This window comes from Pongo abelii, chromosome 4, assembly GCF_028885655.2.
Source record: "Pongo abelii isolate AG06213 chromosome 4, NHGRI_mPonAbe1-v2.0_pri, whole genome shotgun sequence".
Classification (NCBI taxonomy): Eukaryota; Metazoa; Chordata; class Mammalia; order Primates; family Hominidae; genus Pongo; species Pongo abelii.
In genome coordinates, this window is record NC_071989.2 from 166,034,588 (window position 1) to 166,050,299 (window position 15,712).

Below are 15,712 nucleotides of genomic sequence, written 5' to 3' on the forward strand. Positions count from 1 at the left end.
GGCTGGTTATTATTTTCTTGTCCCATCTAGATCCTCTTTGGCCAATGGTTTTAAATGCAAAGAGCTCTTCTCAGTTATTCCACAACCAAAGCAGTAATATTCATCTTCATAGCCTCCCACCCCTACACTTCCCCATCCGAAGTGCCTACCCCACCTCTTTATCTTCATCTGTCTTTATTCTTGACTCGTGTGCCGTTACGTAGTTATATGATACTGGTCAAGACCCTTTTATTTTTATTGTCTCAGTCTCAGTTCCACCATCATCTGTAAAGCTGTGGGCTTGGGCTACATCAGGATGGCAGATCAGAAGGCAGAAGACCTAAGCCCTATCTCTGCACAGCCCTGAACCCCTCTCAAGCTTGCTAAACCATCATGGCACTCTCACTGGGTTGGATAATGCCCCCCCAAAATACATATCCACCCAGAACCTCAGGATGTGACCTGATTTAGAAATAGAGCCTTTGTAGATATAACTAGTTAAGGATCTCAAGATGAAATCTTCCTGGATTTAAGGGTGAGCCCTAAATCCAATGACTAATGTCTTTGTAAGAGAAAAGACGGAGGCTCAAGGGGAAGAAGCCAAGGGAAGACAGAGGCAGAGAGTGGAAGGATGCTGCCATCAGCCAAGGAACACCGGGAGCCATCAACAGCTGGGAAGGCAAGGAAAGATTCTCCCCTAGAGCCTTGGAGAGGGCATGGTTCTGCCAGAGCCTTGATTTCAGGTTTCTGGTTTCCAGAACTGTGAGAGAATAAATTTCTGTCATGTTAAGCTGCCACATTTATGGTGATTTGTGATAGCAACCCTAGGAATCTAATGCAGCACTGCTTCCAGCTGGGTGCAGAAACAGCCCCAGAGTTCCTCTGAACACAAACATCCCAAGAAACTGCTTCCCAATCAATCAGTTGGAGTTGACGCCAGAAATGGAAACTGTTTGCTACTCCTGGATTGAATCATCCCCAGCGTTCCTTTCCTTTCAAGAATCCAGACTGCTTGCCTCCCCTTTTCTCACAAAGGGGCGTCTGGCTCTGAGGTTCCACCCCCTCCTGTTCCTTTCAACCTTGTAAGAGCCCGTTGCCACCATTCTATTGAGGAGATCACAGGGCATGTCTGGAGTAGAGGGTGGAAAGTAGCTCAGATAGATTTAGACCTGAATAAATTTATACAAATTATATGTTTTTAAAAGTCAGCTTTTCTCTTCTTGGTTCTTGGCCAGAGTATCCAAGTGAACCCATGAAGGTCTCTTTCTGATTCACATTAAGGATAAAAGGTTAGGAAGAAAGCCAGGCACAGCGGCAGTGATGTGCACCTGTAGTCCCAGCCACTTGGGAGGCTGAGGTGGGAGGATCACTTGAGCTTAGGAGTTCCAAACCAGCCTGGGCAACATAGAAAGACTTTTTTCCTCGAAAAAAAAAAAAAAAAAAGAGCCGCCTTGGTGAGTTGTGACCCTACCCTTGGCCAAAGGTCTCCGGGAGGCTTGGAGTCTCGGGAACTCGGGAACAAGCCAGTGTTCCTTGATCAGACAGTTGCGCTGCGGCTTGCCCACAGCATTCAGTCTTCCCAGGGGCCTGTCTTAAATCTGCAGCAATGCATGCGGCATGTCTCTTCCCATGCGAGCACAGCCAGGTCAAGTGCTAATGGTGAGTCCCCACAGAGCATAAAAGCATCCTCCCCACAGAAAGGCCACACAGCTGTTTGCAGATGCCCTTTGAAAAGGTTATTTTGTGTGGAGTAAAAATACCAGAGTTAAGGGGTCTGAGGAGGAACAAGGTAGAGCTCAAGCCTTTTTCCACAGAAAATGGGAATTTATTTTTAATATTCTTGGATGACATTTTTAACCATGAGAAATTTTCCTCTGTGGAATTAAGATACTCAGAGAATGTGAGGCCTCAGAGCCCTCTTGTTTCACAGTCCTGGGAGAAGACATGGCATTCCTCAGGCCGCTTGACGATGAGTGGCAGAGCTGCCAGTGAAATGGGTTGGGGCCCCAGACTCGGAGGCCAGGGTTCATCCCGCTCCTCTGAGCTGTCGCCGCTCACCAGCAGCACCCAGAGGAGCCAGTGCACCCGTTTGTGAAGGAGATAAAGTATCTGGGACATCTGCCCCAGGACATTACACCCCAGCCAGGCTCACACTTTCTCCATCATCAGGGACAATTCCTCCAGAGTCTGTGCAAGCTGTAGCCTCTTGGCTGTCAGGCCAGGTGAGCCCCAGCTAGTTGACATCAGTAGTAAATTACTGCTAGAGGAAATCAGCTAGGAGCAAGGTTCTTCCACCCTTCCTGAAGGTGGCAGTGAAGGGATAACATGGGGCAAGCCCCAGTCCCAAAGCTGGATTGGCACCTGGGGAAAGTGAGTGGCTCACAGAGCATGCCCTGGAATTCCCAGGCTGGAGTGCAGTGGCACAGTCATGGCTCACTGCAGCCTTGACCTCCCAAGGCTCAGGAGATCCTCCTGCCTCAGCCCCCTCAAGTAGCTAGGACTACAGGCGTGCACTACCACCTCTGGCTAATTATTATTATTTTTGAGATGGAGTCTCGTTCTGTTGCCCAGGCTGGAATGCAGTGGCAAAATTGCAGCTCAGTGCAACCTCTGCCTCCCGGGTTCCAGTGATTCTCCTGCCTCAGCCTCCCGAGTACCTGGGACTACAGGTGTGCACCACCATGCCCAGCTAATTTTCGTATTTTTAGTAGAGACGGAGTTTCACCATGTTGGCCAGGCTGGTCTTGAACTCCTGACCTCAGGTGATCCACCCACCTCAGCCTCCCAGAGTGCTGGGATTACAGGCGTGAGCCACTGCCCCCTGCCTCACCTGGCTAATTTTTGTATTTTTAATAGATACGAGATCAGATAGTTGCTCTGCGGCTTTCCCATGGCATTTAGTCTTCCCAGTGGCCTGTCTTAAATCTGCAGCAATGCATACAGCATATCTCTTCCCAAGAGTTAGTGGTGAGTCCCCACAGAGCATAAAAGCAGCCTCCCATTGCAGTGAACCAAGATCGCGCCACTGCACTCCAGCCTGGGCGACAGTGGAAGACTTCGTCTCAAAAAAAAAAAGCATCCTCCCGACACCGTGTTGCCCAGACTGGTCTCGAACTCCTGGGCTCAAGCAATCCACCCACTTTGGCCTCCCAAAGTACTGGGACTACAGGCATTAGCCACCACGCCTGGCCAAATTCCCTCACTTTATGTATTTATTTATTTACTTACTTATTTCAGTTTTTTTATTTCTATAAATTTTGGGGGAACAGGTGGTTTTTGGTTACATAGATTAATTCTTTAGTGGTGATTTCTGAGATTGTGGTGCACCCATCATACGAACAGTATACGCTATGCCCAATGTGTAGTCTTTTATCCCTCTCCCTCCTCCCACCCTTCTGAGTCTCTAAAATTCATTGTATCATTCTTAATGCCTTTTCTGTCCTCATAGCTTAGCTCCCACTCAAGTGAGAACATAATCATGTTTGGTTTTCCGTTCCCGAGTTACTTGACTTAGAATAATGGTCTCCAACTAAAAGTAAGAGTCCAGGTTGCTGCAGATGCCATTATTTCATTCCTTTTTATGGCTGAGTAGTATTCCATGATGTATGCATGCCACATTTTCTTTATCCACTCATTGATTAGTGGGCATTGGGCTGGTTCCATATTTTTGCAATTGTGAATTGTGCTGCTATAAACGTGTGTGTGCAAGTATCCTTTTTGAATGATTTCCTTTCCTCTGGGTAGATACCCAGTAGTGGGATTGCTGGATCAAATGATAGTTCTTACTTTTAGTTCTTAAAGGAATTTCCACACTGTTTTCCATTATATTTGTACTGGTTTACATTCCCACCAGCAGCGTAAAAGTGTTCCCTTTTCACCACATCCACACCAACATCTATTATTTTTTGATTTTTGATTATGGTCATTCTTGCAGGAGTAAGGTGATATCGCATTGTGGTTTTGATTTGCATTTCCCTGATCATTAGCGATGTTGAGCTTTTTTTTTTTTTAATGTTTGTTGGCCATTTGTATATCTTCTTTTGAGAATTGTCTATTCATGTCCTTAGCCCACTTTTTGATGGGATTTTTTTTTCTCACTGATTTGTTTGAATTCCTTGTAGATTTTGGGTATTAGTCCTTTGTCAGATGTATAGTTTGCAAAGATTTTCTCCCACTCTGTGGGTTGTCTGTTTACTCTGCTGATTATTTCTTTTGCTATGCAGAAGTTTTTTAGTTTAAGTCCCATTTATTTATCTTTGTTTTTGTTGCATTTGCTTTTGGGCTCTTGGTCATGAAGTCTTTGCCTAAGCCAGTGTCTAGAAGGGTTTTTCAGATGTTATCTTCTAAAATTTTTATGGTTTCAGGTCTTAGATTTAAGTTTTTGATCCATCTTGAGTTGAATTTTATATAAGGTCAGAGATGAGGATCCAGTTTCATTCTTCTACATGTGGCTTGCCAATTATCCTAGCACCATTTGTTGAAAAGGGTGTCCTTTCCCCACTTTATATTTTTGTTTGCTTTGTCAAAGACCAGTTGGCTGTAAGTATTTGGCTTTATTTCTGGGTTCTCTATTCTGTTCCATTGGTCTATATGCCTATTTTTATGACATTACCATGCTGTTTGGTGACTATAGCCTGATAGTATAGTTTGAAGTTGGGTAATGTGATGCCTCCAGATTTGCTCTTTTTGCTTAGCCTTGCTTTGGCTGTGTGGGCTCTTTTTCAGTTTCATATTCATATTAGTATTGTTTATTCTAGTTCTGTGAAGAATGATGATGGTACTTTGATGGTGGGAATTGCATTGAATTTGTAGATTGTTTTTGGCAGTATTGTCATTTCCACAATATTGATTCTACCCATCCATGAGCATGGGATGTGTTTCCATTTGTTTGTGTCATCTATGATTTCTTTCAACAGTATTTTGTAGTTTTCCTTGTAGAAGTCTTTCACCTCCTTGGTTAGATATATTTCTAGGTATTTTAATTTTTTTGCAGCTATTGTGAAAGGGGTTGAGTTCTTGATTTGATTCTCAGCTTGGTCGGTGTTGGTGTATAGCATGAGCCTTTAGGGTTTTCTAGGTATACAATCATATCATCAGCAAACAGTGACAGTTTGATTTCCACTTTACTCATTTGGATGCCCTTTATTTCTTTCTCTTGTCTTACTGCTCTGGCTAGGACTTCCAGTACTATGTTGAATAGAAGTGGTTAAAGCGGGCACCCTTGTCTTGTTCCAGTTCTCGGGGGAAATTCCCCCACTTTAAAAATGAGAATATTATAATGCCTGCCTTGTAGTGTTATTTATAACAGATGAACCCATGTCTGTAAAGTCCTGGGCTTAGGAATAGTAGCTGTTATTAATAAGAAGAAAAGGTCAGTGGTTCAGAGCCATTTCCTGAGTTGGTTGTAGCTTCATCCGAAGGCTATAATGAGCAAAGTTTACACCCTGAATTGCATAGCACTTCCTTGCTTTTCCTCTCTTAAATCACTTTTATTGGTTTTATTTTTTAATGTATGTGCTCATTGTACATAAATAATATTGAAAAGTTCAAAGATGACAGTAAAAGTCATACAACTCAGAAACTTGGGAACTTTTTCTGCATTTAACATGTGTGTTCTCGTTTTACAAACCACACGACAACTCCTTGAGATCGGCCTTCTTATCACCATTGTACAACGGGAGAGAGTGAAGCTCAGCGGGGCTGGCTTGGCTGCTCTCACAAAGCAAGGTCCTGGCAAACAATGGTGTAAGCCTGGGTCTGTTGGCCACTAGAGCTGGAGATCCCGGCTGGCCTCTTCAATGCTCTGCTGCTCTGCTTGTACCATCCTGTAACCTGTGATTCTTCAGTCCATAGTAGCCCTTTGCTTTGTGATTAGCTTCCCTTGAGAGGTAGGGCCAGGACTTCACAGTATGGTGGACTCCAGAATGCTGGAGCAGGTGAAGAACTAAAAGCTCTTACAGAACATCTAACCACCTGATGTGGTAGTGTCAGGGAAGACATCAACTCATTTGGAGAAATATGACCAGCAAGTGCTTCCTCTTCTGAACAGGCCCTACTCTGGGGCCTAAGTTCTTCTGTCCAAGAGCTCTGTCACTTAGGGATGATACTCAATAAAACAAAACTTTAACAACTGGTCAAGTAATCAAAATTAATATATGAATCAAAACTTTAAGAATATATTCTCTAAATAAAGTAAATTATATAGAGTCTCTCCTAAAACTTCCTTCCAAGTGACAGATTGTGGCATAAAGCATTCATTCAATTATTCCAATAACTTCCTGGTAATTTTTTGGCCCTTAGAATTGTTGGTGTGATCTGTTTGGCCTGGTTGTCACAAGCCCCCATCTGAGGCACAGTTTGACCTCAGGCAAATGCATCATACTGTCATACTGTCACAGTGCCTCCCTTGTTAAATGATATCCTTAGGACCCAGAACCCAGTGCTTTGCTGCAGCAAGCTGGGCACAGCTCAGCTGGGTACATACCTGGATGCCAACACTGCCCGCCTGGGCTGACCAGGGGAATCTTGGTCCCTGTGACACCACCACCAACAGCACCTCCCACTTCCCTTCCACCACCCCACCCTCTGTCTGCATGGTACCACTTCCACAAGGTAGTTTGCCCACCAGTTCAGAAGGCTTTTGTGATTTTGGCAACCAGTACATATGGAATTTCCTATGCAGAATTTCGTCTGTATCTCACCCCAGACAAGTCACTTCATTTCACTTGGGATTCAGATTCCACTTCTGCTAAATGGGGATACTTGCACTGCCTTACCTGGTTTAGAAGGCTGAGAATGGTTCCCAAAGACATCAGGTCCTAATCCTGGAACCTGTCAATGTAACTTTCTTTGGAAAGAGGTCTTTGGAGATGTGATTAACTGGAGGACCTTGAGATGGGAAGATAATTCTGGGTTATCTTGGGTTATGCTGGGTCCTAAATGCTATCATAAGTGTCATAAGGGAGAAGCAGAGGGAGCTTACACATGTAAGAGGAGAAGGCCATATGAAGACCCAGCAGAGAGATGGGAAGATTGCAGTGGTGCAGCTGCAAGCCCGGGAATGCCGCCAGCCTCCAGTAGCTGAAGAGGCGGGAAACAGACCGTCCCCTGCAGTTTCTGGAGGGAGTGTGGCCCTGCCGACACCTTGATTTTGGCCTAGTGATACCAGTTTGGATTTCTGGCTTCCAGAAGCCTGAGAGAATACATTTCTGTTGTTTGAAGCCACCAAGTTTGTGGTAATTGTTAGAGAAGCCACAGAAAACAATGTGGGCAGCTATGAAGGAATTCGTATGTGAAAAATTCACAGAGAAGCGTGACATACTTGTGTGTCATCACATGAGTACTGATTATCAAGAAAAGTGATGACATTGGTTCCCTTCAAAAGTTTTAGCATCTCTGAGTGTGACAGTGTTGATGTGATCTCTCAGAGCTGGAAGGCTCGGCTCCTGTTCCCCTGCTTGCCTTTTCCAACGCACCTTATTCATAGCCCAGGAAAGAAAGGAGCGTCATTTCTTGAGATCTGCATAGCAGCGCTTTGGATCTTTCAGCCTCTGAGCTGAGAAGGCCAAGAAGGAACCCAGATGTTGGAGACCCAGCCCTATGGCCCCCCAAATGTCAAGAACAGACAGACAGACACATAGACAGACACATTAGTAGTTTTACCCAAGCGTTTACAATGGATTTGATCCTGGAACTGAGAATTGATCAGTCCTTGGCACTGTCTTGCTCTGTGATCTTCCCGACAAGGACGATGCTGCTGTTTTATTTTTGCCATCGCCTTTATTTACCTGCAGTGATTGTAGGGAATTGAGCTGCAGCTGTTCCACCTAAATTAGAGAGCTGTGTTTGTGTTTGCATGCTGATGATATCCATTAGAGAAATTATAACAAAAATAGGAAATTAGGAACAGTTTAATTCCTCTTGGGATCTCTGAAAACAGCAATTGTGATTCCGGAGAGCAGAGATGCAAATTGCTTACAAATTCAGTTTGCCAAGTAAATAGGCCTTACTGTTTGAAGTGGCTGGCCATGTTTACCATCTGATGAGATAGAGGCCTATCTCAACGGATAGATGAAAAGTCTATATACAACATTTAAACATGGCTAAAATGGTGAATTTTATTTGTATATTTTACCACAACATTTTAAAGTTCATCTACAGATAATATCACAGTGCCCAGGATCTGCCAGATTAAACTCACCATATTTTTTTCTCTCCTTAAAAATACTTTTTTGCTTTTTTTAAGAAAATGCAGGTCTGTGTCACACAGTAATAACATGGCTCTAATTTCTGAATCAGGGTTGTTTATTTCTTGAGATCTCATAAAGCTATCTATTTTGTGTAGTGTGGATTTAAACAAGCTTGATTTTAAGTGAGCCATCCTAACCAGGCAGGATACATAATTAGTTTCCCATGAGGCCCATTGATTGGAACCTATCAGTTAGCAGAATTGGTTCAATGGCAAGTTTCCAATGGCTCATGTCATGTTGCATTCTTGTTTTTCTTTGCCAACCCTCAGAAAATGCCCAGGCTCCCCTATTCCCACATTTTCTCAATAGGGCCCAGCCTCCTATTGAGCCAGCAGGTCAGATGGGTGCCCTCCGGGGATGAGTGTGTGTATACTTTTTAGCATGCGTGTGCATTTCTTCTTGCATGCGTGTGGTATATTTGGGGGAATGAGGGGTCAGGGGAGTTTTTTTAATCTTAGGAGGAGGATTTTAATTCTCCTCATTTCATGCTGGTCCTTCTCACATGAAATGCATCTTGGACCATCAACTGAAGCCTAAACTCCCAGTCTAGACCAGAATCCAAGACTGACATAGGAATGTCAATCGGGGCCTCCGAAGTGAACCGAGTGGGTGTGTAGGGGGCATTTTAAAAATCCGTACATGGTAAAACAATTCCAATACTATTCTCTGCCTCTGCCTAGATCTGGGAATTCCTGCTGAACAGTTTCCATATATGTAAATGTGTATTTATTTGTGCTTGCCAGGAAGTGTTCAGGGAAGCTTGGTACTAGAAGCTCCTTGGGTGGCGGTGAGGGTTTAGGACACCACTCAGAAGGATGAGCGTCCAGGAAGAATGCATTTCAGCTTGATCCTCTAGAGGGAGCACATCTATCCCCACCTCCAGCCCTTGATGGGACCCCTTGTAACAACCCTGTTGTTATAAGATACCTGCAGTGAGGAGGGACTTCACCCAGTACAATCTGTTGCTGAACATCTCCCATTTTTATGATGTTCTTAATGTTGAATAAAATGCATTTTTTGATGCATTCTATCAACTAGTCCTGGCTCTCACCTCTGTCTTATCACTTTGAGGGGTACATGCTGTGTTGCATAAAATTACGCCCCACATATGCACTCCCCTCTTTACAATCAGAGAATCGTAGCTGTCGCCAAAGCTGCTGGGGGAAATTCGACCAGAAAGCTGTGTTTTTGTCTTTATTTACCAAGTCATCAAACAAAATAATATTAATGGCTATTATTTCAGTGAGCATTTCCAGTGTGCCAGGCACCATGCTGACTGCTTTATATATGTGATCACATTTAAACCTCAAACAACCCTATTGGATTTGGTAGTATCATCTCTACTTAGGGGAAATTAAGGCTTAGAGGGTTTAGGTAATTTGCCCAAGAGCATCTAACTAGTACATTTACAGACCTAGAATTTGAACTGAGGTGTGCCCACCCCAAAACCCATCCTATGGACTCAGACATAGCTAGAAAAGAAGTCAGAGAATCAGACAGAAAATATAAGTAGATGATTGCTTTTTGTCGCCTCCAGTGATATCCATTAGAAAGCTCCCTGCTACTCAGAAATTCCTTTCTGAAATATTTGAAAAGGGGACAAATGAGAATGTGCTGAGAGCTTTGCTGGGTTTACAGGAGAAGCCTAGAGTCCCTGGTGTGGGTGGAGAATGAGAAGGCTGTCAGGGCAGTCCATGAGCACCATGTTCTCATGGCTGTGAGCACAGCCAGGTCTTTGTCACCTGGTGCCTGTGCTGGCTTAAGCTGCAGCCCTCTTCAGGAGAAAATTTGAAGCATGTTTCTGCTTTTTAACCTTTGAAGATCATGTTGGGAAGGTGAATTAAGCTATGACATAGCTCAGTGGGATTTTTAAATTTACTTTTTTATTGAGGTATAATCATATTCAGTAAGATGCACTGTCTTTGTCAGTTCAGCCTGCTATAACAAGAATACCATAAGCTGAGTGACTTGAATAACAAACATTTATTTCTCACAGTTCTAAAGGTTGAGAAGTCCAAGATCAAAGGTGCCAACAGATCCAGTGTCTGGTGAGGGCCCACTTCCTGGTGTGCAGATGGCCCCTCTCCTCACTGTAGGTTCCCATGGCATAGAGGAGAGAGAGACAGCAAGCACCGTTGTCTTTTCTGTTGAGGGCACTGATCCCACTCATGAGGGCTCCACCCTCATGGCCTGATCACCTCTCAAAGGCCCACTTCCTAATACTATCATATTGGTGGTTAGGATTTCAACACAAAAATCCTAATTTGTTTGTGATTAAGATTCCAGATCCTAATTTGGAAGGGATGCATTCGGTGCACACGGCACAGATCATAATTGTATGTACAGTTTTGTGAGTTTTGACAAACACATCTATGTAGTCAACAGCCCAATCAGGATGTAGAGCTTTTCCATCACCCTAGGAAGTCCTCTCGTGCCCCTTTCCAGTTAGTCTCCTCCTCCCACCAGAGGTAAGCCATGGCTTGTTTAGTGATTGCTATGTATTCCTCATCTCTAGAGAGGGAAACAGGAGAATACAGAGTGGGGCTTTGCTAACAGGGCAAAAACTAAGCTGCACTTGCTTAGAAGAGTACACGCCTCCTAGTATTTTGCATATCCTACGTGCCTCACTCACTTCAACCTAGTCCCGGCCCCGTTTGACGGGGTGGTCTGTGACAGAGGCACTCAAATAGATTTGCTCCACACCTAGAAAATGACATGGCCTGGCCCCACGGTTAGCTAAATCAACTCAGCAAGTCATACACTCCCAGGATTTGGTGAACATCAACTTCAGTGAACATCATACTCTTAAGTCAGTTCCATTTTCTCCCTATGTAAGCCATTCCTGGCCCATACATTTCAAAGCTAAATACAATAAGTACCTCCCCTAGGTTCAGGCAGTTTGCTGTGACAGCTCCCCAGTGTCATGTACAAAATTTTGCTCCTTCTCACATTCCAGGCCTCCCAATATCTAGGCATGAGCTCACCAAGTGAACTATTACTCAACCTGGTGAATGAGTGGGTGTTCTGATTCTTCACAAGTCCTTGCTATTAGTGGGAACTCTAATTATGTTCTTCACGGATCCTTATTAGTGCATACTTGTGATGCTTGTTTTGTAAAGTTTAGAATAATTCATATATACGTACCTAACTCAAAACAGACTGAACTTGATTAAATATTTTCTTGATGGCTCCAAAGGGAGCCGAAAATCTTGCAGTACTCCAAAAGCATCAGTAGAATTTCCATTTAACTGATGTAGAATTTCTAACTAGCTAGCTAATGGAGAATTTCAGTGAATAGAATATCTTATGTGGTCATCCCATAAATTTCATGTTCCATGTACAAGATTTTTGCAATTCCAGTTGGGAGAACTACACTCAGAACTAAGTTCTGGGCTGGGTGCAGTGGTTCATGCCTATAATCCTAGCACTTCGGGAGGCCGAGGTGGGAAGATCACTTGAGGTCAGGAGTTTGAAACCAGCCTGGCCAACATGGTGAAACCCCACCTCTACTAAAAATACAAAAAAAAATTAGTCATGCATAGTGGATGGCACCTGTAATCCCAACTACTTGGGAGGCTGAAGCAGGAGAATTGCTTGAACCCTGGAGGCAGAGATTGCAGTGAACCAAGATCGCACCCCTGCACTCTAGCCTGGGCGACAGAGTGAGACTCTGTCTCAAAAAAACAAAGAAAAAAACCTAAGTTTTGAATTGAAACCTTCTGTAAAAAACTGAGTATCATTTATATAAGAATTCAACTTCCAAAATACACCATGATAGGTGGAGCATGGGCTTTGGAATCAGCCATACCCACTTCAGGTGAGTGCAGGCTTTTTCCCACCTGAGCCTCAGTCCCCTCATCTCTGAAATGGGGCTAATAATGATATAGATCACATAGGTTCGTCGGGTGGATTAAACAATAATGCACCTGGAGGGTTTCACAAAGCCTGGCATTAGGTGCTCCGTAAGCGGCAGCATTTCCAGAACACAGCGTTAGAGTCAATGATAACTTTTCATTCTCACCAACCAAGTGAGACCAATTTAGGACCCTATAGCTTGGTTGTATATTCTCAGACAAAGATCTTAAAGAGATCCTTCAAACGCAGTTATGGTGTCTCATGCGGTTCAGCGGACAAGGGTGGTGGCCAGATCTCTGGGTCCCCAGCCAGCATCAAGCCAGAGCAGCTCCATTTTGCCTGCTTCACATATGAGATTCTGTGGCATCTTTCCTTCGGATTGCTGCTCTTAAAATTAGGAAACCACTGACCTAATCCAACTCCTCCTTTCATAGATGTGGAAACTAAGGCTCGAAAACCCTAGGTGGTTGTCCCAGGCACTCAGCAGAGATCTCCTGACTCCCAGGCCTGTGTGTTCCCAGGACCCCGCCTGTCGTAGGTGGAAACAACTAACAGTAGAGGAAAGATGACAATGTTGAACTAGCTCTTGAGTTTTCACATGGTTCTTCCAGCCAATGTCTAGTACTAGTAATGTCTCTTAAGAAAGGAAATCGGCTGTTTATCTTTTCCCCCATGGCTCAATTTGTAAAACTCCTGGTTTGGGTGTGGAACGTCATGGGTGGCAGGAATCCCTGTAAAAGGGATATTTGCTTGGAAGCCCTTTATCCTCTTCTGCTAGGGAGTGGCTGCTCCATCTGGTGACTGTGCGCCATCCTGTAGTCACTGACCACGCCTCTCTCTATGACCACCATTTTGCAAATATATTCATGGGGCTCCAGTGAGCACACTCGTAACACTGGGTTCCTAATGCTTCTGTCAGCAGAACATCTGCCAGGACTCCACCAGCATCCATTCAGTACTCAGGCACTTACTTTGCCACTACCTCTGTTTTCCAGCCTCTCAACATTGCCTACAGCCACATCTACAGCTCCTACAGGAATTTTGTGGGGCCACCTCATTTCAAGACTATCTGCAGACTCCTGGGTTATCAGGGCATTGCTGTGGTCATGGAGGAACTGCTAAAGATTGTGAAGAGCTTGGTAAGGAAAGGCCTCGGTGTGGCTTGAGATGTGCCCCTGTGGGTTTGACATAAACAAGGTTTGCTTTCACTTTTTACCTGGCCTGTAAAAACAAATCCCAGGCACTGCAGCTCTGCCTGTAGAAACCACTCAAGGAGTTCCCTTGCCCATATCCCTGGATTGGTCTTACCTATCATTCTGTTACATTTCTGTGCACATTTTGACCTATAGCTGTGCTCCTCATTTTCTGACCCCCAGACTCCTTGTATTTGATGACTGAACTCAGAAATCCTGATTTTGTCTTTCAGAGCTTGCCACTGACTGCTCATCCTCCCCAGCTGTGCTCCATTATCTAATTTGAGCAGGGCAAATTCATGACACATGTACTGCCATTTTCCGCGCCCTTACCCATGGCAGACATCTCTAATTAGTCATCATGCTTCTTTCCCTTGGGATTTCTTGCTAAACACTGCTCCCCATACTGCACTGGCTTCAAGAGAGTTCTGTATCCCTTTACCACTATTCTGAATCTGCCCCAAATATGGTCATCTGAATTTCATTTAATTTCCTGCAACACTGCTGAAGGCCAAAACATTTAAGATGTTTATGAAAATTTCAAATGATGAAAGAGAAAGTAATATATAACCAGGTCAGGAATAGCAAACAGGATTAATCTGCTAACTCCAATTCTTTGGCAGCAGCTTTGTGGAACCATGGGTTGTTAAAGATTGTGGAGCTAAATCCAGAGTAAAACAAGAAAATGTGGTAATTGATTAAAGATGTCTGCCTTGGGCACAGGAGGGATGAACGTGCCTTGAATTTTCCAGGCTGAAATTAAACAGCATGTTTCAATCTCCACAATTTCCTGGCTCCATTTCATTTTAGCTCTTAGTCTGAATCTGATATAAGCATCCTCAGCCCCAGGAAAGACCCTATACCTAGAAATGTGCCCTCCTTGAAGTCTATAAGCCCAAGACAATGAGAGCTCCTTTTTCAGTCTTATAAAGGCTTATTTTCCCTTATAAAGGTCAAAGGGACTGTTCCCCACCTTTAGGCAAGAGCCTGCCCCATCCTCTCAGAGGTCTCAGCATAACCTCCATACCCCCCATAGCCCAGAATTCAGCCCAGTCATCTGTACTCTTCTTTTGTCAGCTCCAAGGAACCATTCTCCAGTATGTGAAAACACTGATAGAGGTGATGCCCAAGATATGCCGCTTGCCCCGACATGAGTATGGCTCCCCAGGTTGGTGATAGCAAAACAACCTAGACCCATCCCATGGTGGGGAGGGAGGCTCTGACCATCCACCTTAGAGCGTTTGCTTCTCTAACATGCCAGTGAGCTGGCAGAGTACTGGCTATCCATCCTCCCCCGCCACTAGCTAGATAACCTTTTAATCCCTCTGAGCAATGTTCTCATCTTGTCAGTGGAGGGAGATGATGCTTGCAGGACCTGCCTCATGGGACTGCTGGGAAGTTGGAAGAGGACAGCAAATGTGAGCGTGTTTAAACAATGCAGAGCCAGGTTATTAGAAGAGGTATTTATGAGCTCAGCACCTCCAGGAGATCTTCTTCCATCTGCATATTTGGGGAGACTGAGGCTCCAGGCAGTGGTGCTAAGACATATCTAAGATAAGTCAGGAAATGGACATCTTTGCTGTTTGACCGCTGGGCAGAGAAATAATCATTTCCTTCCTTAATAGTGAACTGAATACAGGACCTGGAGAAGAGGGAAAAATGGGGACTGTGAATTGGCATCTGATGTTTCTTTTCAAAACCAAGATGTCTAGTGCTGGATCTGTGTGATTCAGAATAGGAAAAAGATAAGGCTGAAATTTCTGGTGTTCAGTCCCAGCTGCCCTACTTACTACCTGTGTGACTATGGGCATGCCCCTTACCCTCTCTGAGCCTCATCTGAAAACAGGGGTAATAGTGCCTAGTTAGTGATATTGTATTAAATGAGATATTACAGATAAAGTGCTCAGCACAATATCTGACATCTACCAATAAATATTAATTCCTGTCATGATTAGGAATTCAGGCAACTTTGGAGGGACTGGGAAGGGTCCAATGGTGCCTCATTTGTGTGCCTGTGTTTGTGTGCATGTGTGTGCGTGTGTGCACGTATGTGCGTGTGTGTGTTCTGAAAAAGACATGAGCCAGCTTCTCAAACTTTTTCCAGTACTGAGCCCTGAAAGAAATCTCACTCTGGGCCTACAGATAAGAGGGATGCGTGGTTTGGCTTTTTGCTATCCCAGAGTCAGGTCTGGGGCTGCCACTCAGTCATTGTTTCCCATAGACCCTACTGAGCAGTGTCAACTTCCCACTGACCACCCCGCTTCACCTCCCAGGGATCCTGGAGTTCTTCCACCACCAGCTGAAGGACATCATTGAGTACGCAGAGCTCAAAACAGATGTGTTCCAGAGCCTGAGGGAAGTGGGCAATGCCATCCTCTTCTGCCTCCTCATAGAGCAAGCTCTGGTAAGTCCAGAGCCCAAAGGAATTGGGGTGTC

The 15,712-nt window shown here is 44.4% G+C and overlaps 1 protein-coding gene across 5 annotated transcripts in view; it reads left to right on the forward strand.

The window, feature by feature from the left end:
* Positions 1–15,712, forward strand: part of CYFIP2 (cytoplasmic FMR1 interacting protein 2) — a 131,984-nt gene that overhangs the window by 79,767 nt on the left and 36,505 nt on the right. For all 5 annotated transcript variants that reach the window (XM_024246705.3, NM_001133006.2, XM_024246704.3 and 2 more), the window contains 3 exon segments: positions 13,079–13,222; positions 14,354–14,444; positions 15,550–15,680. In XM_024246705.3, coding sequence (XP_024102473.1) covers positions 13,079–13,222; positions 14,354–14,444; positions 15,550–15,680 — 366 coding nt within the window.